The 26,844-nt window shown below is 39.5% G+C and overlaps 1 protein-coding gene across 4 annotated transcripts in view; it reads right to left on the bottom strand.

The window, feature by feature from the left end:
* The window catches only part of rps6ka3b (ribosomal protein S6 kinase, polypeptide 3b), a 100,640-nt gene that overhangs the window by 15,377 nt on the left and 58,419 nt on the right, over positions 1-26,844 (bottom strand). For 2 of the 4 annotated variants that reach the window (XM_038304437.1, XM_038304438.1), the window contains exons 1-10: positions 21,954-22,187; positions 8,924-9,040; positions 8,697-8,778; positions 7,134-7,214; positions 6,969-7,048; positions 5,703-5,809; positions 3,956-3,993; positions 3,641-3,783; positions 1,430-1,500; positions 974-1,062 (exon numbers count right to left, since the gene is read on the bottom strand). In XM_038304437.1, the coding sequence (XP_038160365.1) occupies positions 974-1,062; positions 1,430-1,500; positions 3,641-3,783; positions 3,956-3,993; positions 5,703-5,809; positions 6,969-7,048; positions 7,134-7,214; positions 8,697-8,778; positions 8,924-9,040; positions 21,954-22,163 (1,018 nt within the window). In that variant the 5' untranslated portion in view covers positions 22,164-22,187. Of the gene's footprint in view, positions 1-973; positions 1,063-1,429; positions 1,501-3,640; positions 3,784-3,955; positions 3,994-5,702; positions 5,810-6,968; positions 7,049-7,133; positions 7,215-8,696; positions 8,779-8,923; positions 9,041-21,953; positions 22,188-26,844 lie in introns of those variants that run through there. The other 2 variants (XM_038304439.1, XM_038304440.1) reach the window with 1 other exon arrangement.

The raw sequence follows: 26,844 nt of genomic DNA, 5'->3' as shown, positions 1-26,844 counted from the left end.
TCTTCCTTTCAAATGTGATGTGAATTTTAAAACGTCGGAAAAAAGAAAATGCAAATTAGACGTGTTTCCATTGGAGCGAATTAATGAGGCGATGCAAAGCATAATGTCATCATAGATCATACGCTTGGCTGTGATAAACAGGAAGTAGAGTAAGCAAGCTAGGGCGGACCACAGACCAGAAGTTGTAGTGGTAAATTACACTTTATAATGTTAGCGAGTATAAGCCATAATTCATAGAGAGAAGGAGAAGTGTGATTCTAATCCTACATACGGTGTCCCTATAGGATAATGGTCTTCAGATAGTTTGGATGTGGCCTTATAACTTTCTACATATTGATGAGCGAGAGTTGTTGTTTTTTTTAAACACACCTGCGTGCTGCAGGCCAACAAACTCCAGCTCCTATAAAACGGGCTCCAACTAATCAGCTATTTAGAAAAGTGATTATTAACTATATTCTATTTTTTCACCTAAACATAAGCAGTAAAGCTGACCACACTGCAAAACATTGAAATCTAAATAAGTCATGTTTTCTTAAAATAAGTGCATTTTTTCTTGAATTAAGGATGTAAGTGAGACACTTTGTCAATGGAAGAAGATAATTTACATTTAAAATAAGAAAAAATAATTGTATTGTTTTATATCAAGTGCATATTATCTAATTATCTTATTTTAGGAGTAAAAATACTTATTCCATTGGCACATCATCTTATTTACCTCCTCAAATTAAGGTTAAATACACTAAATTTAAGACATTTAACCTATTCCTAGGTTTTTGCAGTACATAGTTTTCCCACACAGAACCTCCAGCTCAGCTTCAGGTGTGTTTAATAAAATCTTAACATCTGGGAGGCTTTGAAGTGAGGATTTTTTTCATCCTCTATGCTCTGGTAGCAGTTTCATGATAGCGTGTTTGGCCGTTTTGTTCCTGCCCGTCCCGCTCCCCTCAGCATGCTTCATGCAAAAATGTCTTACCCAGTCTGTTTGCAGGGTTGCGTTTGAACAGGTTCCTGAGGAGACTCTGAGCTTCCGAGCTGAGGAACTGTGGCATTCCCAGCTTAGCTCTGCGAAGGGAAACAGGATCAAAGAGGGAAACGTATTGAATGTCCACAGTGAAGCATGAGAAAGCCTAGACTATAATCTGGGGCTGTTGCACAGGAAGTAGCGTCAGCACTCTGCAGAGTCTGCTCAGCGTTTTCCTGCACAGAGACTGAAAGAGAGTCGGAGGAAGCAGTGGAGGTTAATGTTTCCTTTCAAAGGGTTTTTGTTCACAGACTCAAACATGAACACGTTCGCTCTTTCACTTCAGCTTCTACTGCTTCACTCTTCAGTCTGTCCACTGATAAACACCCCCATCTCCATCTCTGATGCACCCTGAGCTGTAATAAAAGCCGTTAGATAGCAAAGTAGATAGATAGCAAAGTGACTTACTTGAGGATCATCGTCATCGTCTCCTTCCGGTCTTTGCCTTGGAAAGGCAGCGTTCCGGTCAGCATCTCAAACTGAGAAAACAAACAGAAACAGCATTCCCATCAGAGTTATCGGGTGTTTCACTGTCATTAAATCTATTTTTAACTCACCCTAATCTCTAAATTTGGTGAGGAAGTCCAGAGAAGAAAAAAATCAAGCATTATCATATATATTATATTATTATGGAAAGTAAACACAGGCTTTATCATCCAAACATTGTTTATTTGGATTTCTAAGAAGTTTTAACAGACAAAAAGTTGTAGAGAACAAACTTTTGGTTAGGTTTGGTTCTATGAGGAAAAGAAAGTTCTCCTTCTTTCAGTTCTATCATGACATGAAGAGGACTTTGATTAGGCTACTGAGCTGATCTGAGCTTGGCATGGATATACAGAAGAGATCATGGTTGACCTGCTGGCTGGATGGTCTAATCAGGCCCAGAGGATTATACCTCCACCGCTGTGTTTCAGTATCATGTCTAAGTTTGGTCTCATCTATTAAGAGGAGACTATGATTCATTTAGACCAGGGGTAAAAAAATCAGTGGGATCCGAATAAAGAAATCAACAACCAGTAAAGGTCAAGAGACATTTTTAATAATAAACAGAATTTAATACTGAAATAAAGTGTTTTATGCATCCATGTTATACATTGACTTAGAAAAAAAATAAATAAATATAGATATATAAAAAAAACTTTTTTTTTCCATTTTAAAATCTAATGTGTTTTTTAAGTAGAGAACAACAATCGTTCAGTTTGGTATGTAGACAATTTCCTGATTCATATATTTCATAAAATACCTGAACAGACCGTGTATTTTTTCCTGTCTTAATGTTGGCAGTGGGCTTTATGCTGCCCTGCAAGGCTTTAAACCTGGTTTGAATGGAGACAAAGTCATTCTAAAGCACATATCAAGGAGCTCATTTTGATCCTGCATCCATGTTTATTTTTGATTCTGTTCATGGTGGAGAATCCTGCTTCACAGCAGCAGGTTGAGCCAAACATCCTCTAAATGTGCAGGATCATCTTTGAGCACCATTTCACCTTTCTGTCACCAATTCACTACAGTTCTTCCAGCAGTCCACACTTTCTCTGCTCTCTTTTTCTCATCATCTTCTCCTTCTTTGCCATCGCCCGGCTTGCCACAGGTTTGCCTGCTGTGTCTAAAAGTAGCAGCAGCAGCAACCCAGACTGACAGCAGCTCATTGGATCATTCCTATAATGTGCAGCCTGGCGCCGGACGCTCTTGAGGGCTTTACCGTATTAACACGAGAAATGGCGCAAGTGGAATTAGACACTGTCGCAGACAACATGTGGTAAATTATTCATGTTTTTTATGGGTCCAGATTAGCCAGCAGGTGGTTCTGGATCCAGACCGCGGTCCGCTAATCCGTGAGCTCTGCTTTAGACGCACCTTTGAAAACACTGGTTGTGTTCTTGTGAGTTCCTTTTTTAAATAAACCAAAGAAACCAAAACCTGTGTTTTTCCTGCCATGACCTTTAACCTCTGAGGCCTGCAGAACCCCTGCTTTGGACCCCCATCATTTCTTCATGCTTGACCTTGGGATACATTTTTATGGACGTCCTGGTAGATTTCCCAGAAGGATTTTTTAATTTCAATTGAATATTTCTATCTGCTGAACGACAGACTACGGGTTGCTTCCTAATGTCATCCCCTCACATGCTGCTGGGGAAGGAGAACAGTTTCTCTAATGTTGATGGTGGTCTTTCTATCTCAGCTCTATGTTAACACAAACACCTGCTCTCTAATCCAGACATTTCTTAATTAGCTGCATTTTTTCCCTCTTAAATACCATGAAAGCAGCAAGCAGTTAATACGTTGCTATAGGGTTCATCTTTATAAGACAAATAACAATAATGTAGAATCATTAGTGCTTTCTTATTATTTTTATGTTAATTTGGGTTTTATCAAAACATTTTTACTCTTAAACATAAGCCCCACAAAAGGAAAGAGGGTTTACTTTTTATGCTTAAAAATTAAGGAGAACATATAATATTTTTTTAAAAGTAGTCAAAAAGGTCAACTATAAAAAAACTTTACAAGGTTGAAAAGAATCATTCTCTAAACTCATTGTTTATTTTTCTGTTTAACAAAAGGAAAGCAGATTCAGATCTAATTCTAAGGTCAGCTCACTGTGCTTCATAGTGCTCTCACCATGAGAACGCCGTACGACCACCAGTCGGCGCTGTGCGTGTGTCCTCGCCGGTTCACCACCTCAGGGGCCATGTACTCCACCGTCCCACAGAAGGAGTAGGCTTTGTTCTCGTGGTCTATCGACTCCTTGCTGAGGCCGAAGTCTAAACAAGCAGAGGAAAAAATAAATAAGAATCAACTAACAACTTTGACAGAGAACCGACTGGAGAGCGGGAACCCTGATGATGATGATAAACATGTAAGCAGGAGCTGGAATGAGCAGCAGGACAACAAACATGGAGTCAAACACAGAGGAAGGAGTGAAACATTACAGACCTGTCAGCTTGATGTGTCCGGCCTCATCCAGCAGGATGCTGAAAACAACAGAGACAGTTTGAGATGCTTTCATCTGTAGCTAAATGAAAAGATCAGCTCTGGCTCCTCCTCTCCGACAGCTCAGCTCAGAAAAACTTTAAAATTCCTTCTGAGAACAGATCAATATGAAAACATCAGGGCTGATCTGGATGCTTCCTCAGCTGGATTATAAAGATTAACCCAACCCGTTTCTTTGCTAATCATAAATATTTAAGGTAATAAGGATTTTTATTTAACCAGCAAATCCCTGGTGCTTCACGATGTGAATCATCTCAAACAGGAATCTGCTGCTAAATACAGCAATGAGGACCTCTGTTCATCTCCAGCTGCAGCGGCTCTGATGTTGTGTCCATCTGGAGATGGATGCTGATGGATCTCTATCCAGAAGCGTGTCCCCCCCCCACCCCCCACCCCCACCCCCACAGACACCATCAGGATGTAGAGGTGTTTCAGGGGCAGTAAGGGTTAATAGGAGGGAAGACCTCCTCGACTGACTAGCTGATTACTCATCCCTCCAACCTCACAGGAAACCTTTTTATTTTTAACGGCTTGTCATCATGATCTCATTCTTTTGCTCATGATTCCAGGGTTTGATCACAGATGAGCCAACTCAGCTCCTCCTCCACCATAACAGCTAACAAAGCTCCAATACATTTATGCATCTCCTGCTACCTCCTACCGTCACCCATCAAACCCAGTCATCTGAACTTGTGAGTTAACACAGTTTCTATCAGACCACAGAAATTCAGATGATTATTTACAACAATTGAAAAACGCAGATAAAGGCAGACCAATGAGAGAGCTCTAAAGGTTCATTTAAGGTCATTCAGTGCAGTTTTTGTTTCTTCAAATTATTGCAGTGCATATGAAAGATAAAAGAAGCCTCTGAGGGAAACTAAAGTGTTTGTATGTTAGACTACTTTTCTAACATACAAACCAAATAAGAACAAAAGGTTACATTTTTTGGGTTGTGGTGTGATAATTTGGTTTAAGTAGTGCCAGAGATGGGACTACTACTACTTCGTTACTGTACTCAAGTAGATTTTTCTGATATTTTTACTTTACTACTTATTTTCATGGCGACTTTTTACTTCTACTCCTTACATTTTTACACAAATATCTGTACTTTCTACTCCTTACATTTTTAAAAATTGGCTCGTTACTTTAGTTTTGAATCATTTCAATGGAGTTACCGTTCTTATTTTTCACGTCATCAATACCAAATTCAATCTAATGGGATGGGAATCTACATTGCATTTGACGCACCACTACAAGATGAATCGACAGATTCGGCGGTATTCATTGGCGGCAAATCATTGCAGCTTGGTGGCGGTGGCGTTAGCATAGTAGCATGGACGACGAGATGATTGAAAATGAACACAACGGAGATCTAGTCCTATTGGCAGACATCCATTTAAAATGTAGGCAACGGCATGAAAAAAGTGGTTTCTACTTTTACTTTTATACTTTAAGTAAATTTACAAGCCTGTACTTTGTTACTTTTACTTGAGTAAAGAAGTTTAATCAGTACTTCCACTTTTACCAGAGTATTTTTTAACACAAGTATCTGTACTTTTACTCAAGTACGGAAAGTGAGTACTTTTGCCATCTCTGGGTAGTGCTAATGGTCGGGTTTAAGGCTGATCCATAGAAAACCATGGAAAATTAATGGAAGTCAATGTAAAGATGAATGTGTGAGTTCACATACTTCTCAGGCTTCAGGTCTCTGTAAATAATGCCGAGGCCGTGAAGGTGATCCAGGGCCAGAGCGAGCTCTGCTAGGTAGAACTTCACATCTTCCTCTGTGAACATCACCTGCAGGACAAACCAGGTTAGACATCAGATCCTGTAAACTGGTTCCAGAGCTTTTTGAGGATGATAAATGTAATTTAAACTTCAAACAATAAGGCAAATAAGGGAAATCCATCAATCTGATGCTTCTCTGTCCAAAAAGGGACGGAAGAGAAACACTTTTCTCCAAAAAATAAATAAAAAACCATGTTTAAAAATTGCATGGCGTCCGTTTATAACATTATTTTACACATATCCTAGAATGGTACTGTTAAAGTGGCTGCAGGTCGGAGTAGCTCTGCTAGCTTCATTCTGATATTCTTCTTTAAAGAATTTCTCTATTAATTTACCTTTGAATCAATAAAGTGTTTTTTAATTGAATTAAATTTAATGAGAACAAAAATGTGAAGGCACTTCTCCACATGCTAAAAAAAAGATTTAAGAGGAAAAAAAATGGCTGCTAGGTCAGATAGCACTCTGCCAGAACGGAGAGGCAACTGATGCTGCCCGTCCGTAAAGTCCATCTTCTCAGGAAGGAAAGTCCATGATGATTCTGCTAAAAGTCAGAGCATAAAGCTCTGAGAAAGTATAGAAAACCCAAGAGCTCCATCTGTGACTCTGCAGGGCTCAGTTAGCAGGCTCAAGGTTAAAGGTCACCATGGGAGCTTTAGGGGAAGACTGAAGACGTATCGAGGATTGGAGGAGCTGAAGGTGGAAACGAAGATAATTTACAGCAGCATGTCTGAAGGAAACTAAACACCTCACACTGACTAACACACTGAGGTGGATGGGTGATGCTTTGCATTTACTGGGTGGAGCATGATCTCCTCTGGAAACCGGTGTAATTTGGAGTCAAATGTTAATTTAAACCAAACTGGTTCACCAGCAGAACTATGATCCCAAAAACAGCCGCTAATCTAAAAGAATGAAGGTCCTGAAGTGGTCTAGTCAAAGTCCAGACCTCTGGGGACGAAGCCTCAAGCTGTGCCAAAAGGAGGGAGCAGAAAAAAAGATGGAGAGCGGGCGAGAATAAAGTCAGACAGAAAACTATAACTATTGGAGGAACTAAAAGCAGCTGGGGTGTGCTTAGTTTTCACAGACAGCTTTTAATAGCTAGCATTAAATAAAAAAAAATGAATCTGGGGAGATGCTTCTGTGACCTGACTCCACACTGAACGTTTACCTCCTTGGAGAGGCGAGTGAAGAGGTCTCCTCCTCTGAGGAAATCCAGGATGAGGTACAGCTTCCCTTCTGTCTGAAATGCTGCAGAGGACAAACATCAGAGATGTAAAGGCTTCCCTGATTGGCTGATAGACCAATGACAGAGCTCTCCTACTGGCTGACTCACCATAATGCAGCTTGACGATGAAGGGGTGGTTGACCTCCACCAGGATGTCCCTCTCCATCTTCGTTCTGACCCGGTCACGAACTGGAAAACATAAAAATCCTCAGATAAAGCAGAGTTAAAGCCAAGGCATACAGCAGCTCTCCCTATTTGGCTGTCGTTTGGCAGACGGGGTTATAGGATGGGCCGCTGAAGAACGAGCAGAGCAAAACTAAAACAAACAAGAGAGCATGAATCAGGCTGGATGGAGCTGCTGCAGCTCCACCAGCAGATGGTGTTTGGTTGGAGCAGAACCTCCTTTCAGGGATTTATTTCTCTCTTCTCTCTGCACACCTCCCTTGCTCTTTTTATCCATCTCTTGTTAAAGTGTGAACTTCCATTTTTGGAGATGACGTCTGAGAATCCACAGAAATAAACATATTTCTGAAAGCAAAAAGGCTCGTTTCACTGGGAACATTTTAATCAGCTTTATTGGAGCCGGATAATTCATAACATGGAAACACCCAACAGACCAAACCAACAGTTCCTAAAGTCATAGGGAAATTATATTTTAATGTCAAATCATTCTGGCTTAAACATGTATAAAAATGTACTCTTTATCAGACTATATTGTCTTAAAGGTTAGAAAATTTCTATTTAAAAAAAAAAATCCTGTCTTTAAAACTGTGGGTTTTTTTTGTTATCTCATGCAGGCCAGTTAGTTATATGTCAGCTTGTACACCTAAATTCGGCCAAACCCCGTCAGATGGCGTTCCCCCTGCTTAACATGGGGTGAACGCCATCTGATGCGGTGTAAATATCATCACACTGCATTACCTCTACTCATGGGTGTGAAGTTTTTTAACAGGGCATTCAGATCTGGTGAGTGTATGAAATTAATAACTGGGGATATCTGAAATCCTCTGTGTCTGGGTTGTTATAGATACTGCAACGTCAGTCCGTCCCGATTTCTCCCTTTCTTCATATAGGCTATCATTTGATCGTTCACGCTCTCCATAGTTCTCCTGTGACGCGAGCACAGGGCGACTGTTACGCGCCTTTAGCGAGCATGCGCGTTTCCTGACGCTTGCGCGGTGAACCGTGCCGCCTGCGCTGTGCGGAGATGCAGGGGAAACCGTATGTGATGGGGAAACGCAGCTCTACGTAACACCGGTATTTCCATCAGGAAAACATTGTTTTGCTGCAGGAGTCCTCCTCACTCTCCATCTCTCTGTGTGTGCTGTACGTTAACACCCACCAGCAGAAACACCCACCTACCCAACTGACAGACGGAATCTCACTATACATCAGCCATTCTCATCCTCCTATCTCTCACGGCAAGGCGCGCACGACTCCTATCATGAAAAAAGGTTCATTGTGCGACCTGAGTAACGCGCAGTAACGGGGTTTCTGCAATGGTAACTGCATTATAGTTACAGTCAAAGTAATTAGTTAGATTACTCATTGGTAAAAAAAGGTAACGCCGTTACTCCCATCACTGCTTGTGACAGATCATGTACACCAGGATGCAGTTTTTTTGTAGATTTTAAAAAGGGAGCAGAAAGAAGGAGATTCTGGATGGTTAACCTTTCAGCGTGGCTTTCTTCAGGACCTTCATGGCATAAAGCTGACCTGCGTCCGGTCCTGTGACCTTCCTCACCAAAAACACCTGCAGACAGAGCAAAAAAGAGCTGAATCCATCCAGAAAGACAAGGACAAAAGGGGTCTTGAAGAGCCTCTCACACACAGGAGTGAGATGCTGAGTGAAGATAAAGCCCATATCAACGAACATCATGCTGCCTGAACTGACTCACCTTCCCAAAGGAACCCTGACCCAGGACTTTCCGGAGCTCAAACTGCCGCGGGTCGGCCTTCTCAGAGCCCTCCTTCACATGATGAGTGATGCTGATCTCTTTGATGGGAACGTCATCCTGCAACGAAAACACACCGCGGCTCATCAACACCTGAACATCTGAGATTTACTCCCATCCACAGGCTGAAGATCAACAAGTAACTCAAACATTTCAGGTTGGATTTAGGGAAACCTACCGACTCAGAGAGATATTAGTTATTCCCATATTATTATATTCCCAAACATTGAATACTTACTTTTTCTTAGAAAGCCACCAAAAAATCTGTGATGCTTCAAATCAATTCAGACTCAAGTTTGTCCGAGATGGAGAAAAATTTTTAATATTTGTGGATGAATATTTGTGGTAAAACAGTTTGTTGCTCCATGTCTAATATAAATATGGCTGTAAAGACCAATATTATACTGATATCCCTTTCTTTCTCTATGCTGGAGAATCAATCCTACCTCTGACATTTTTCTCTGTTTCATCTCTATTATACAGCAGATACCAACATTTTTTTAAAACAGCATGGAGATGTTAGAGCCAATACATCATGTCTTACGATACATCTCTCTCAAGTCAAGATTTCTGAATTCAAATATGTTTTGCAGTCTATGTAGATACTTTTTGGTCACCTTCACTACAAAAAAAAAAAAATCCAATTAGAAAGAAATGTATTTCTACCTGAATTGAGAAGGTAATTAAAAAAGTTTGCTAGTGAAATAACATGACCTATGTTTAATTAAAAAAAAACCCACACATAATCTGATTTTGAGTGCATCATATCCAATTTTCTAACTTTAAGGGCAAAAATAGTAATTTCCCTGGCAGATCATCTTATTTACCTGCTCAAATTAAGGGAAAATACACTTATTTGAAGATATTTTACTTGTTTTAGATTAGTAGAGAAGCAAGTTACTGAAATCGATAAACTTTCTATATTATTTAGATTTATTGAGTATGATTTTATTTTTTGTCTTTTTGCCTCCTTACATCAAAGTATTTATAATTCTCCATCATCCATCCCTTTTTCAGCTACTGACTTGTTCCTTTCCTTCGTCCCTTTCTCTTATGTAATTCTAATTATTTGGTTTTTACCTAGAAAAAATCTTGTATGTGCAGGTGAAAGATAATTGTTCTTGTTTTAAGAGTTAATTTTTTATTCTAAATGAAGAATTTTACACTATAATCTTAATTCAGATAATTTTACCTGTTTTTAGCACCCTTTCACTTAGATTTAGTGTTTTAATCTTGTTTTCAGACAATTTTAAATTTTTGCGTCTCTTTGAGCTTTCCTTTGATTTTTTAAACATTAACACCTGAACAATATCAATATTACTGCTGATCATTCTTATGAGGATAGTTTAAATATTTTTTCAGCATTCAAACCAAATTCATTTAACCAATAAATGAATTTGCAGAGAGGGCAAACCAGATTTATTTCTAATTAAATTCAGTCCAAATCCATATTTTAAATTCATTCCAGATACAAATTCATGGCATCTATAGTTAGAATATAACCTTGTTTAATAAACAGAATGTATTTAATTTATATAAGTTTAGAGTCCCATCTGCAGGGAGAAATTGTAAGAAATCAGCAGTAGAAATAAAAAAACAGGGCGGTCAAACACATTCAGTCACATATTTCCCTTTCAGAAGCTGATCTGGTTTTAAACGTTACTACTGATCACTCCACCCCCAGCTGACACCTTATAATTAATCTGAGCTCCTACTCAGAATAATTTATTCATAGTTGGCAAAAACTCGCTAACGCATTAGATTGGTGTTTTGACATTTTTCTTTCAGGGTTACAAAAATGGTGAGAAAAAAGATGATTTGGTTGTTTTTAATCTAGACTTCAGGCTGATGGGAAACATGAAGGCAATGATGTCTTTATGTTTCCTCATCCTGTCTGCCCGCCTCTGAGTGCTTTACATCAAAGTCAATTGTTCATGCTGCTGTGAGCGCTCTGGTCTGAAACAACAACACAAAAGGAGATGCACCGATTGGACAGCTTTGGACCCATATAGGTTATCACAAATCTGAATATATTGCTGATAACAGACATGTGCATATATAACACATTTACCACTCAATTTAATACACCCAGATGTACAATAGAATAGAATAGAATAGAATAGAATAGAATAGAATAGAATAGAGAGCCTGGTTCTGCTGGAGGTTTCTTCCTGTTCAAAGGGAGTTTTTCCTCTCCACTGTCGCTACAGGCATGCTTAGTGTGGGGATTGTATTTGAGTCAATGAGTCGATGCAATCAACTGGTTTTCCTTAGACAGAAATCTTGGAACCACTCTGACTGGATGATCTGGTTGAAATGTAAAGCGCCTTGAGATGACATGTGATGTGAATTGGTGCTATAGAAATAAACTGAATTGAATTAATTAGAATAGAAATATCCTTTATGGTCCTACAGTTTGACAATTCAGTTGTGCTAGCTGCTAAACAAAAGCCAAACGGAAGGAAGGTGGTTCACACACCACTATAAGCTATCAAAACTATCGAAATCTAAAGTATTAAAAAAAAACAGTAAATCAGAAAATGGGGCAGCCTGAATATTAAAAGAAAAATCCAATGTACGATTTAGTCAGTTGACTGGAACCTGCAGGTTTTTAAGGCTGATGCAGATTATTTTGATGTTCTTTGGTCTGTGTTGCAGATTCCTTAGGCAGATATTACTTTCTCTTCCTCCACTTACATGATAAGAATGACAAAATGGTACCAATGTTACGCAAGTATTAATTTAATGATAATAAAAAAGAAACAATCATAAAAATAAAAAAACTCAAACAAAAATGAGCAAATGAAGAGATCTAGAATGCCTGCAGCTCATATGATCTCATGATGTGGCTGTAGAATGCAACTAAGAAACATGCATGCATCGGCTGACTTCGATAAAACAAAAACATTTAAAAATGCTTATTATATCGGTTTATTCCTCCTGGAAACATCCAAAATATACATCTCTCGCCGTGCCTGACAAAAAGAACAGACCATTCTCCAAAAACAAACAACAGAAAAACTGTAAGTATCAGCATGCATGTAAAAAGACAAACAAATCAGAGATGCACTTTTTTTTTTCTTATGTCTATCTGATATGTATTGCCAATCTTTATTGCCCCATTACATGGTAAAAATGAAAGAAGGATAACAAATTTTACTTGGTTCTCAAAAAAAAAAAAAAAAACAACATTAACAAACCAAACAAAACATAAGGAATAAGAAGCACATGGAGGGAGCAGGAATGCATGAGCTTCAGGAGATCTCAATGCATGATTGATAAACACACTTATGCATGTATGCATGTATCGTTTGATACATGAAAGAAATATTGATGTATGGTTCGTTTGTAAAAAAAAAAAAAAATTGTTTGTTGGGAGGAAGGATTTGTGATAACGCTCCTTAATGCCTTTGATCATATCTAAGAAAATTGTGCCTCTGTCATTATTAGTACATTCAACAGTTTGGTTAGATTCCAAAGAAATGGTACAAACTACTTGTATGAGATCAATAAAAGCAATTTTAGCAGCTAAGCTATGAAAAGTTGAGCCATTAGAGAAGCAAGCTGATCGATTTCTAAACTCAGTTTGGACTCATTAGGTCCGTTGGTTCTCAGCACAGGGTGCGGCCTGAGTACACTTCTTCCTCACTAACGGTTAGATTCCTCCTGGGCTGCTACAGAGCAGGTTCAGACAGACTTCCTGGGTTTCATCCTCAGCTGGAAACTACAGAGAGTATCCATGAGTCTGTCTGAAGGTGGATGTTTTTCCCTTTGGTCCAGTGAGTCACACACAGCAGGTTGAGCAGGCTTCCCAAACATTCGTCATCCACACAGCAGGAAATCCCAACACAGAGCCACACAGTCACGGATGCAGACACAGTTGTCATGGAGCCACCCAGAAAGCTGCTGTAGTTCAGCAACACTGAACAACAACGCTCAACTCCTCCTGAAGCCTCAGAGTTCACTCCTCCACTGAGAACTGGACGTCAAAGCACAGATTCACCAAACCGCCCAAACAATCCAAACAACAGCAACCTCATGCCTAATACCCTTCCTCTTCATACCTGCAGTTCCCAGGTGAGTGACCTGCTGGCTGCCAGGTGGCCCAGAGCATTCTGGGTCCTGTAGTCCCGATAACGGCTAAGCTTGTGTGGCGCGAACATGCTCCTAAGCATCGACTGCGAGGCAGCAGGACAGAGCCGGCGCAGACTCTACCTCTCTCTCTAAGAAAGCTTTCCTCCTCTCTCCCTCCCCCCTGCTGTCTCACTTCTTCTATCTTTATTTGAACTGTTCTCACCTCTTCATTCTGCTTTGCACCTCTCTCTGTCTCTTTGTTAAAGGCGTTGATTCCCCAAAGGGAAGGGTTCCTCACTTCCTGAGCAGGCTGTACAGCACAACATCTTCTCTTTCTCTGGTAAATCCAATTAAAATTAATTAATTAGTTAATGCCACACAAGTTAGAATCCCAAATCCCAGAGATATTTAGCTGTAAAAGTGGAGCTTCAGAACTGATTTCTTTAGATTTTCCTCTTGTAATCTGTTAAATCAAAATCAATGTTTCTTCTTGTTAATATCCAGACGTTTTGCGATAGGAATGCATATTTTGTAAATTCATACACAAAATAGGATAACAAAACAACTATATCCCCATAACTATGCAGCTAAAAATGTAATTTGCACTGCATTTAATGAAAGCATCACCTCTCAGTGTGAATGATTTCCTAGTGTGGCTGAACCCACTGGGCACCTGAAAGCTACTCTGCAGCAAGAGCAGCTGATAAAAACAGACTCTGGATGATTTCTCTGACACTGCGAGGAGTTTGGAGGCCTGACAGGTTTCTGAATGTTGACATTTCAAATCATGGCTTTGCGAGTGTCTGTGTGAGTCAGATCGCAGATGGAGGATCAGAGCAGAAGTGACAGGATGCTCATGTAGCACCTCCTGATTACAGGATTCAAACTGAAAACCCTGCACCTGTTCTGCAGGTATGTTTCACCTGTGTCCACCCACATGCAAACCTGATATGGGAATCTAACCAGTGATTAAACTGTTTACATTGTGCATGAATTATAGAAATAAGTTAGCAGAGCTGAAACCAGGCACAGAAATAGGCAGATTTGACAGTGCTCTGCTGACGTCAAGCCTTAGTCACAATCAGAGATCAACTTAAATTAAAACTAAAACATGTAAAAAGTTTTTTTAGTTGATTAAACATTAGATAACTCACATTTTTGTCACTGAATCAATTAGTTATTCTTGGCATCCTGGCAGATTTCTCATAAATCAAGAGGAAATTGGTGAAAAAAAGGCCCGGACTGGGACAGAAATCTGGCCCAGATGGTTCTGGGCCAGGTGGCCTGCCACAATTAGACAGACATGATCTCTGCAGATGATACAGATTATTATATGGAACATCCAGGAAGGAAAACGTGCCATTAGAGGGAGGGCGGATTAGGAAATATGACAAGGACAGAACAATACAGAACAATGCTCAAACCATTAAACATTTATAGGCAGGTTGGTTACAATAAAAAATGAAATGCAGCAACCCAAAAGGTCGCCTGCTCCCAGGCAAATGCCCAAAGAACAGTCCAGGCCCTGGATAGATGTTTATATAAACTACAATGTTAGCCAAGAAAAAGCCAAAAGGGATTACTTTAGATAGAAACGGATGACAAGCTAAACTGAAAGATTAGCCAAGCAAAGCGTCAAGATAAGGTGTAAAAAAGGCGTATGAAAAAAAAAAATCCCTGATATGAAATGATAAAAAAAACTAAGATAGAATAAATTAAATCTCTTTATGAAAAGAGCTAAAGGGATAAATAAAAACAAGTTAACATGAGATAAGCCATGTTAGCAAACATTAGCTAAAACAAGATGGAAAAAAGATGCAACAAGCCAAGATAAACTGAGGTTAATAAAAGTTAAACTCAGTCAAATAAAAGTTTAAGCAAACTATAAGACTTTCGTTGAGAACGAAAAGTTACTAAATAAAAGATTAATTTAACTAAATTAGCATAAATACCCAAAGATAACCCAGAATAAGAAATCACTGACAAAGACAACATACCAGTTTAAAAAAGAGAAAAAGTTAAGATAAGAAAGATAACTTGATTGTCCCTTTAATAAATAATGAATACCGGTAATAATAAAATCAAGTTTAAAAAGAAATAGGTTGATTTTTAGAAGAAATCAACACAACAGTTTATCTTACATTAGCTTTAAAGCAAAAAAAAAAACATAATTAGAAAGATAATCCTAGATTAAATAATAAAGTAAAAACTATAAAATGAGATAATATAATATAAAATATGATTAAATAAGAGATAAGAGCTAACAAAAGCCAAGTCAACCAAGTACGGAAGGCTAATGCCAAACTAAGTTCAGTTAAACAGACATAAAACAGACAAGCTATAAGGTGATACAATACATTTAAATTAGATAATTTTATTAAATAATGTTAATCCAAAATAATATCACACTGGAGAAATTCATTCTCTGCATTTAAGCCATCTCCTTGGGCAGCAGTGGGCTGCCATTGTGTGGCGCCCGGGGAGCAGTGTGGGGTCAAAGGCCACCACTCTGCACTGGCTCCCAAAACCACTTCCTTAAACTAACCAGGGTAAACGATCACCTGGCTCATTCTTATTAAAGGTAGGTTGACTATTACTTCTAAGAACACTGGAACATCCCTCCATCCATCCATCCACCCCATCCATCCCTCCCTCCATCCCATCCCTCCCATCCCTCCATCCATCCCATCCATCCCTCCATCCCATCCATCCCTCCATCCCTCCATCCCTCCATCCATCCATCCATCCATCCATCCATCCATCCCATCCATCTCTCCATCCATCCCATCCATCCATCCATCCATCCATCCCTCCATCCATCCATCCATCCCTCCATCCATCCATCCATCCCTCCATCCATCCATTCATCCCTCCCTCCATCCATCCATCCATCCATCCATCCCTCCATCCATCCATTCATCCCTCCCTCCATCCCTCCATCCATCCCTCCATCCATCCATTCATCCCTCCATCCATCCCTCCATCCCTCCCTCCCTTCCTCCCTCCCATCAATCCATCCCTCCCTCCCTCCCTCCCTCCCATCCATCCATCCATCCATCCATCCATCCCTCCATCCATCCCTCCCTCCCTCCCTCCCTCCCATCCATCCATCCATCCATCCCTCCACCCCTCCCTCCCATCCATCCATCCATCCATCCCTCCCTCCCTCCCTCCCTCCCTCCCTCCCTCCCTCCCATCCATCCATCCCTCCACCCCTCCCTCCCATCCATCCATCCATCCATCCACCCATCCATCCCTCCACCCATCCCTCCCTCCCTCCCTCCCATTCATCCCTCCATCCATCCATTCATCCCTCCATCCCTCCCTCCATCCCTCCCTCCCTTCCTCCCTCCCATCAATCCATCCCTCCCTCCCTCCCTCCCATCCATCCATCCATCCCTCCATCCATCCATCCCTCCCTCCCTCCCTCCCTCCCTCCCTCCCATCCATCCATCCATCCATCCCTCCACCCCTCCCTCCCATCCATCCATCCATCCATCCACCCATCCATCCCTCCACCCATCCCTCCCTCCCATCCATCCATCCATCCCTCCACCCCTCCCTCCCATCCATCCATCCATCCATCCATCCATCCACCCATCCATCCCTCCACCCATCCCTCCCTCCCTCCCTCCCTCCCATCCATCCATCCATCCATCCATCCCTCCACCCCTCCCTCCCATCCATCCATCCATCCATCCATCCACCCATCCATCCATCCCTCCACCCATCCATCCCTCCATCCATCCCTCCCTCCCATCCATCCATCCATCCATCCCTCCACCCCTCCCTCCCATCCATCCATCCATCCATCCATCCACCCATCCATCCCTCCACCCATCCCTCCCTCCCTCCCTCCCTCCCTCCCTCCCTCCCATCCATCCATCCATCCATCTTCCTCTGCTTATTCCATCAGGGATGCAGTTGGGCTAGTGCTAATCCTCAGCAGTCTATAGACCAGTCTGACAGAGGACAACACAGATACACACAGACATATACAACCATGCAAACACACACACACATCTCCATACAAACATCCCAGAGCAGGAACAGGAACTAACTTTTTAGACAGTTTTTTTAATTAACAGTTTTTAGACTGTGGTAGGAAGCTGGGGTACCTGGAGAGAACCCACGAATGCACAGGGAGAACATGCAACCTCCATGCAAAAAGACCCAGGCCGGGAAGGCAGCAGTGCTACAAACTGCACCACCATGCAACCTAATTGATCTTCCAATGAAAGTTAAAGCTTTTTATAGCTGAATAGTTCATAGGTATGCTGCCTAACAGGTTAAAACTACATAAACATTGCTCTGAACATGGTCAATACTTGAAAACGAGAAAAAAGCTGCAGAGGTCTAATGAAAAGATTAAGAGAGCTGCCACAAATTCTTTGGCATAAAGAACAAAGGAATTACTCAAGTCTGCACAATTAAATTAAAACAGGTAATCTGTAAACTAAAGTAATCAGGCTGTTTTTTGTTGTTGTTGTTTTTTTTAACTCAGGTTTTGAGTTTCTAGTCAGAAAAATCAACCAGAACCCCTTTTAAAGATGGAGTCCCTGGTCAGTTACTTTATAAACTCCAAACTTAGAGTCCAATAAGACAAGCGGACACATAAAGGACAGCAACAGTTATGAATAAACTTTGTATTTCGCATTCTGAAAATGTTTCTATCTTATCAAATAAGCAGCTGAAACAGTCCATTTCCCTTTATTAATTACTGAGGTCAACTCAGATGATCATTTCTGACAAGTTGTACTCATTAACAGGTTTCCTTTGGCCTTAGGCAATAAACAACTGTCCACAAAGAGATATAATTAAGAAGCCATGTGAGCAAACTCAATCTGCTCAGCAAACCTCCCAGCAGACACATTATACAGCGATCGTATTAAATCAACATAAACTGTGTTCATTTTTTTTAACCTCTGTGTGAACAGAGATAACGTTCAAACAATCCGCCAGATGTTCCACAAAAACCCCGGAAATCTCACCGACAAACCCTCAGAACAAAAGAATGGAGCAGTCATGGAAATAATGCTTAATATTATTCTAAATCTGCAGAAGTAACAAGAACATGGGGCTAATAAAAGATGGGTCATGTTCTTTAGAACAAGAGAGAAAGTCATTTGTTTGCAGATTATTGATTATCCAGTTAGATCAACCAGGTATGTGGACAGATAATAAGCCTTTTATTATGGCTAACGACGAAGTGGCGCTGCTTGATTTGGAGTTATTTTTGATAAAGGACATGTCACATGGCTTTAATCTACAAACACAGCCAAACAACAACAGAAACTGCCTCTCCCAACATCTTATTAGTGAAGGGGGAGCAGTTTGGGACTTTTCTGAGATCAGGTTGACAAAGATAATTAGTGTTTTAATTATATCTTAATCCGTGTCCTTTTCCTCTTGGAACCTGAGCCAAAGCATGAGTTACTGATTAATCTGTAATAAAGCCTTGTCTGATGCCAGAGACGGAAATATTTTAAACAAACATATTTTATCTGTTGTGTAAAGGCCGAAGAGATTTCAGATGTCCTGTGAAAGACGCTGGAGTCCGATTTAAGGACACGTCAGAGCTCAGATAGATGTTAGTAACTCGACTCCCCAGCAGTAACACCCAGAGACGACTCAAAGCAGAGTCTGATTCTTCTAACCTTACCGTCACATTTAATCACATTCATAACATAAACAGCAGTAAACGGCTCATATAACTTAATTAGCTGGTATCACCAGACACGTCCGTTATACAGTCTATAAGGGCTGATTCAGCACTAACAGCAAAAATAGCATGTACACCATGTTCTTTTAAATGCTAACCAAATCTACATTTTATAGTTCAAAGGAATTTACAAATCATTTCAATTTGCTTTCTGTGAAGAATACTAATACTAGATAAAATGGAACCACTTTATAATAAAGCTTCCTGAATAGAAGGCTAGAAAAAAGTTTTATTGTTATCAATTAATCTGTTTATAACTCAAAGGTTATTTTCTTTATTATGGGCCATCTATAAGGGGATCCTTATTGTAAAATTCTAAAACTTAATGTGGACTTAATTTTTTTATGAATATGTCTTCTGAAATATTCTATAAAGATAGAATCTACCTAGTTTTATTAAAAATGTACCTGTATTTGTGTTTTCTATTTGAATGTAGAAACAAACTATTCTGATTCAATTTTTTATGATATCAATGTAGAAACACCTCACTTTAATGTCTATGGACTCCGTTTAATGTCTACGGACTCACTTTAATGTGTACGGACTCACTTTAATGTCTATGGACTCACTTTAATGTCTACCGACTCACTTTAATGTCTACCGACTCACTTTAATGTGTACGGACTCACTTTAATGTGTACGGACTCACTTTAATGTCTACGGACTCAATTTAATGTCTACGGACTCACTTTAATGTCTACGGACTCAATTTAATGTCTACGGACTCACTTTAATGTCTACGGACTCACTTTAATGTCTACGGACTCACTTTAATGTCTACGGACTCACCTTAATGTCTACGGACTCACTTTAATGTCTACGGACTCACTTTAATGTCTACGGACTCACTTTAATGTCTACGGACTCAATTTAATGTCTACGGACTCACTTTAATGTCTACGGACTCACTTTAATGTCTACGGACTCACTTTAATGTCTACGGACTCACTTTAATGTCTACGGACTCAGTTTAATGTGTACGGACTAACTTTAATGTGTACGGACTAACTTTAATGTCTACGGACTCACTTTAATGTCTACGGACTCACTTTAATGTCTACGGACTCACTTTAATGTCTACGGACTCACTTTAATGTCTACGGACTCAATTTAATGTCTACGGACTCACTTTAATGTCTACGGACTCAATTTAATGTCTACGGACTCACTTTAATGTCTACGGACTCACTTTAATGTCTACGGACTCACTTTAATGTCTACGGACTCACTTTAATGTGTACGGACTCACTTTAATGTCTACGGACTCAATTTAATGTCTACGGACTCACTTTAATGTCTGCGGACTCACTTTAATGTCTACGGACTCAATTTAATGTCTACGGACTCACTTTAATGTCTACGGACTCACTTTAATGTCTACGGACTCACTTTAATGTCTACGGACTCAGTTTAATGTCTACGGACTCACTTTAATGTGTACGGACTCACTTTAATGTCTACGGACTCAATTTAATGTCTACGGACTCACTTTAATGTCTACGGACTCAATTTAATGTCTACGGACTCACTTTAATGTCTACGGACTCACTTTAATGTCTACGGACTCACTTTAATGTCTACGGACTCACTTTAATGTCTACGGACTCACTTTAATGTCTACGGACTCACTTTAATGTCTACGGACTCAGTTTAATGTCTACGGACTCACTTTAATGTCTACGGACTCACTTTAATGTCTACGGACTCAATTTAATGTCTACGGACTCACTTTAATGTCTACGGACTCACTTTAATGTCTACGGACTCACTTTAATGTCTATGGACTCAGTTTAATGTCTACGGACTCACTTTAATGTGTACGGACTCACTTTAATGTCTACGGACTCAATTTAATGTCTACGGACTCAGTTTAATGTCTACGGACTCAGTTTAATGTCTATGGACTCACTTTAATGTCTATGGACTCAGTTTAATGTCTACGGACTCACTTTAATGTGTACGGACTCACTTTAATGTCTACGGACTCAGTTTAATGTCTACGGACTCACTTTAATGTCTATGGACTCACTTTAATGTCTATGGACTCACTTTAATGTCTACAGACTCAGTTTAATGTCTATGGACTCAATTTAATGTCTATAGACTCAGTTTAATGTTTATAGACTCAGTTTAATGTCTATAGACTCAGTTTAATGTCTAAAGACTCAGTTTAATGTCTATAGACATATTTTTATTTAGTTCATCTTAAATTTAGCTCAGGCTAGCTTTTGCTTTTTAGCTTAGCTTCATATTAGCTTTTCTTACCGAACTTTGACTTAGTTTGATGTTGGATTTCATCAACAATTATAAAACACATCGGAGTTTACGTTATCTTAGTTTACTTATCTTGTTCTAACTCTTTCCATCGTCTTTATCTTAGCTGATGGTGCTTTTTCTCTGTTCAATTTAGCTAGTTTTGCTTTTTAGATCAGCCTGGTATTTAGTTTTTTTAGCCTTGTTTAACTGATATAACATTTTCCTGTGTGATATTTTAACATATTTTCACTTATCTTAGTTTTGGTTGTTTTAACTTAATGTACCTAGTTTATAAGCTTAGTCAGGTCCTTATTGCTTTGCGTTTTTTCTTCTCTTGAGTGTACTTTAGCTTTGCTCATTCAACTCATCTGAATTTAGTTTATATTTATATTTTAGTCTATTTATTGCTTGTCTTATGTTATTTTATTTTTTCTGCCCAATGTATTTTTTAATGTTTGTAAGCACAGACTGTAAAGTAACATTTACGCATGTCTTGAGTTTTATTTCATGGTTAAGAGGTAAAGTGGTTCACGGTAAAAAGCAGCAACAGTAAATTGTTTATAGAATCAAAGAAGTCTTGAAGAACTATTGTTTAAAGCCATTATAAGATTATAAGAAATACTGGTCCTCAACTGATTTTTGATTTATACAAAGCACCAGAGATTTATTTCAAACAGGAGGAGACATATACTTCAGAGACTCGAAGGGGGAAATAACTAAAAAGAACCTCTTCTAGAAGAGGCTCTACTGATTTTGCTTGATTATTTCTTCATCACTGCCTATATTTATTGGTTATGGCTGATTTAATCTATTAATAATGTGTAACTATAGTTTTCTGTTTGTAAAGTGGAAGGAAGAGCAAAAACGATATAAAACACATTTAGCAGAGTGAAAGCTCTGCTGACAGTCAAAATTACTCACAGCCTCACTGAGGGATTCTGGTCCACAACACTCTAAAACTTTCTTCACATTTTGCCTGTTCTCCAGCCCAGGTCTCTCCCAGCAGCTGTTGTCCGACCTCGAGGCGAGCAGGAGTCGTCGGAGCGACTTCAGGCGCCTCCTCAGCACTCTGACGAGGCCGCCGACGGCAGAGGCGCACGCCGCTTTGACCTCAGCAGTGCAGGCGGTCATGACAGGCTAAACGGAGCAGCTCGGAGGTGCTGCAGGGGGGTCCTATGGACTGTGGTAGACAAACCAGTGTGGCTGTGAGTCAGAGTGTGTGGGAGGAAGGTGGGTGGAACCCAGAGGGAAGGGGGCTGGTTCCAAATCAGGACGGAAAATGGGATCTCCCCCTTCAATTATCTGCCTGTTTTCACGGACATGCAGCTGTAACCTTCCAGCCAGAGTATCCAGCAGATGTCCTGGAGATCCCCGTTCCCTCTGACATTACTCTCTGACCAATCACTAAACACCACGACGAGCACAACTCCCACTTCTATTTCCACATTCACTCTGACTTTCACAAAATTCCCCATCTGCAAGCAAAACATTTCCCAGTAAATGTGTGAGGGCGGATCATTTATCTTTAGAAATAACCTTCTTTAATGTCTCACACTTATCTACTTTAAAAAAAAGAAAATAAAATACATTTAACTTACAGTGTTTTGCAGCTCTTAAAAAAAAAGAAGAAAAAAATCAAAATAAAGATAAAGAAAAGCACATTGAAGAGGAATAAATAAAAAAGTCAGGTTTAAATCCTGCCACATGTCAGGTTACATTCATTTATCCTGGGCAGGAGTTTAACTTCCAATTAATTTAGGGCTTTTATAATTCACTTCAACTGCATTTCAGAGGGAAGGTTGATTCTGTGAAATCCCAATTTAAGCTGGGGAGTTTTTCTCCATTGCAGAAGGGCGAAAGGTTGAATATAGACCGTTTCTCTTTAAAAAACAAGAGCCACAAATGCAGCTCAGGCCCCATCACAGACTCCCCATAAGGGTAAGATAACATGACTCTTGCCTATGGCAGCAGAATTCCAACTGGAGTCTGATCAGTGATTGAAAAAGAAAATAGTAAATATTGGGGGAGTTGGAAGCTAAAATGACTTCATTATTTCGGATGTCCTTACCCCTGATGGGGAGTGGTGGTCTATTAGTTAGGGCACAGGGTCCTGAGGTTGTGAGTTTGAAATCCACTCCCACAGACTGCCACTCTGGGTCTCTGAGCCAGACCCTTTACCCCAGATTGCTCCCCGGGTGCTGCAAAGTGGCAGCCCACCACTCCCCAAAGGGGATGGGTTAAATGCATAGGTCATTTCTCCATTGTGAGATCAATACATTTAATTAATTTCTTATTATTTTTCATTATGCCTCTAAACTTAAGACCTTCGTCTTTCAGCGGCACACTGCTATGCTTTCCTTTTTCTGCCAGGCCCATGGACAGTAATGGTGTAATTTTAACTTGCTGCCATAGGGAACATATATTTGCAATAACTCTGGGAGCTGCGCTGAACCTCGCTGTACGCCCCTTTAATCCGTCCAGTACCATTTGGACCATTTGGACATGTGATTGGGATCACTGTCCAGAAATCTGAAGGCAGTTTCTCATTATTCCATAAGCAATGCCAGTGACAGGGGGACAGTCCCACAGCATTTTGCTGCCACCACCATGCTTGTCAGCTGGTTTAACCTCCTTCAATCCTATAGTCTGTCTGAAACCTGCTGCGTTTCTGTTCATCAGAGCTGCATCTCTCTAACTGGACAAAACAAAGACGCTTCTCCTCTTCTTCACTCGTCCAATAACCAAATCCAGCCGATCATCTTCAGAATATCTGCCTACTGCTGATCCTGATTCTGCATTTAGTGAATTAAGCGGGGGGATTGAAACTTTATTATTTAGCTGAGTTTTAATATAAGCGTACAGATATCTATAAAAGGAAACACCTTTGGCTGAAAATATGTCAAAGGTCCACTTAAATAAAATAAATAAAAATATTTCACATGAAAGCCTTGAGGCTGTGGCTGCAATCTGACGGCTGGCATGCATAAACAAATGGTCACTATTACTAAGCTGTCGTTAAAAAAAAAAAAAAATCAATAATCACCAGAGTCATAAGGCGTTAACAACCAATGCTAGAAATTACTCTAGTTTACTTCTAAAAGTTTACAATCAAGAAATACGTAAACATTTCTTAAATTAACTGCATTTCGCCTTAATTTGAGTGGGTAAATAAGATAATTTTTGAACAAAATGAGTATTTTTCCATCTTAGAAGTTGATAAATAGATGATATTCACTTCAGTGGAATTCTTTATTTCTTATTTTTAATGTAAATTGTATGGTTCTATTGGCAAACTGTCTCACGTACCTCTTTTATTCTACAAATAATACACCTATTTTAAGAAAATGTTTCTTATTTAGATTTTAATATTTTTGCAGTGTGTGTGTTTGGTTTATAGTAAACAGAAAAAACAAGAGAGACTTTGAATCATTTAAGGTAATAAAACCATTTTGTTCCAAATCAAAATGAATCACTTAAAGTTAGTAATAAACAGTTTAAGGTTTTAGTAACTTAGAAGTATCTAAATATCCTGAAATTTTCCACCTCTGCAACAACAGTTTGACAGAAATATGAGCCAAAGATTCCAGCAATCATAAGCATGCGATAAAAACACTGAAAGACAAACATTTAAAGCTCCCAGCTGATCCACTGAAACCTGCTGGAGCAGAAACACAATGTGCCCCCCCCCACCCACCCATCCCCAGCAGGAAATCCTCCACCTGTCAGCGCCTCCGTCTCTCCCAAACACAATGTACACAATGCTGCTGACGGTCCGGCTGACATTTCTTGGATTACCTCCACCTGTTGTCGCCTCCGCTCAGAGCGAACTGGTTTCCACACAAAAACCAGCAGGACACAAACCAAGGACTGGGATGAAAACTAAAAATATAAACACCTGCTTGTTTTCTAAAAGCTGCACCAAACCTCTATCATTTGAGAAATCTATGAAATAAGGCAGGATGAAGAGTTTGTTTCCCCTAGGTGGGAGCTGGAGACCTCCAGAGGTTCTCTGATTCGGACCTGGCAGGTTTATTATAAGGAAAAGGAACCAGTTTGGTTTCAGGCAGCTTAAAGCTTCATAACCCAGATGTTAGCACTCCTCCTCCATAAGGAGTTAAGGTAGTTTCTGTAACCCTGAAATACTGTGGCTTGATCTGGAGTTGTACACTTCACAAAATAACTCAGTAACTAAAAGGCCTGGGAGGCTGAAACCCATTTCGTGGCAAAGCTCCGGTTCTGCTGAACAGAACCAGTTGGTGTCATCTGGCCGGGACATAAACCCATAAACCACAGGATCTGATCCCATCTTTAATCTGAAGCCCCATCAGTGCATCCGCAGTCTAAACTTGTTTCCCTCATCAACCTTTTTCACTCTGCTGAGAGCAAACTGACAGGATTTATAAACAGAACTAAACACCTGACAGTGTTTATAAATAAGGCAGCAAAGCTGAAAACAGATTTTTTAGAGCATGCTAAGCTTCTCTCCACACCACTATGCTAAGAAATGATGCAAAACCTCCATTTAAACAGATCCATCAACATCCAAATGGACTTTCAGTCAAAGAGAAATGAGATTTAGAAGGTTTTTTTTTTTTTGGTTTGCTTTTTTTAAAGACTTATCTGGACATGCAGATAACAGCAGGATACTCCCTACATGTCTACCATCAATGCAGAAGAAACTACAGAAACCTTAGAGCCGATTACATCATCTAACCTCACATCAACCTCATTAAAATGTAAAAAAAACTCAAAGAAGGTCATGAAGGAGAGCAATGCTACACAAGAAAACAGCCTGTTATTTTAAAGTCTTCATCTTTTTAAAGATCAAGAAATGTCATAGTACATAACACGACCCACAGAGAATTATTTACACATAACTGATATAGTTTGTTTTAAATGATTTTATAGACAAGAGAAAAGCTGATCTGATTCTAAACCAGAAATATAAAACTAGATCATTTAAAAAAAAAAATTCATGCGGACTCATTTAAACTGAAATGCTCTCCAGTTCAAGCTAAATGTTTTCAGAATGCAGTCACATTCAGTTTTTAGTGCCATTTGTAAGAAGCATATCTAAGGTAGGTATTTGTTATGATACCAATAAAAAAAGAAAAGTATTTCCAAGCCTCCAAAACAACATCGGATGGAAAAGAAGGAAGATTCTTGGCACTAAACTGCACACAAACTGCATTTAGGTTTATTTTCAAGTTTACTGCCTGTTTTTGGGGCCTTCTAAAAAACCTTAATTGGAAAAATGTCCTTTAAAACACTTTATGATAACAATGATATACTTTTAGGGGCTGAAACAATTAATCTGATTAATTGATTATTAAAATAATCATCAGTATATAATCATTACCAAGAATAAACTCTAAAACATGAAATAATAACCTATTTACTGCAGCAATTAACTCTAAAAAAAAACATTTTACATTTTAGACTTATCATTTTATATATATCATATGGTTTATGTACGTATGCCATTTTTCCACTTTTGGTATTAACAATCCATTTAAAATTGGAAATAAAGTGTTTTCATCAACTCCAGACAATTGTTTCTTTACCAAATATTAATTCACTAAAAGTATTTGTTTTTAGATTAATCGGTCAATTAAAACGGTAATTGACAGGTTAAGCGATAGCTCCAGCCCTAATAAATTCTCATCCCTAATTAAGGGATGGGAAGGACCAAGGACTAATGTCTGACAAACCGATTCCTGCTTCATTCATCTTTAGTAGAACTAATCCCTGCAGCGGTGCCTTCACAGATCTGCCTAGAAAGGGGATCAGACAGCAGCTGATCCAGGATACT

Source organism: Cyprinodon tularosa, unplaced genomic scaffold (genome assembly GCF_016077235.1).
Source record: "Cyprinodon tularosa strain WSP-4 unplaced genomic scaffold, ASM1607723v1 ctg533, whole genome shotgun sequence".
NCBI lineage: Eukaryota > Metazoa > Chordata > Actinopteri > Cyprinodontiformes > Cyprinodontidae > Cyprinodon > Cyprinodon tularosa.
This window is presented reverse-complemented; position numbering and strand designations above follow the sequence as displayed.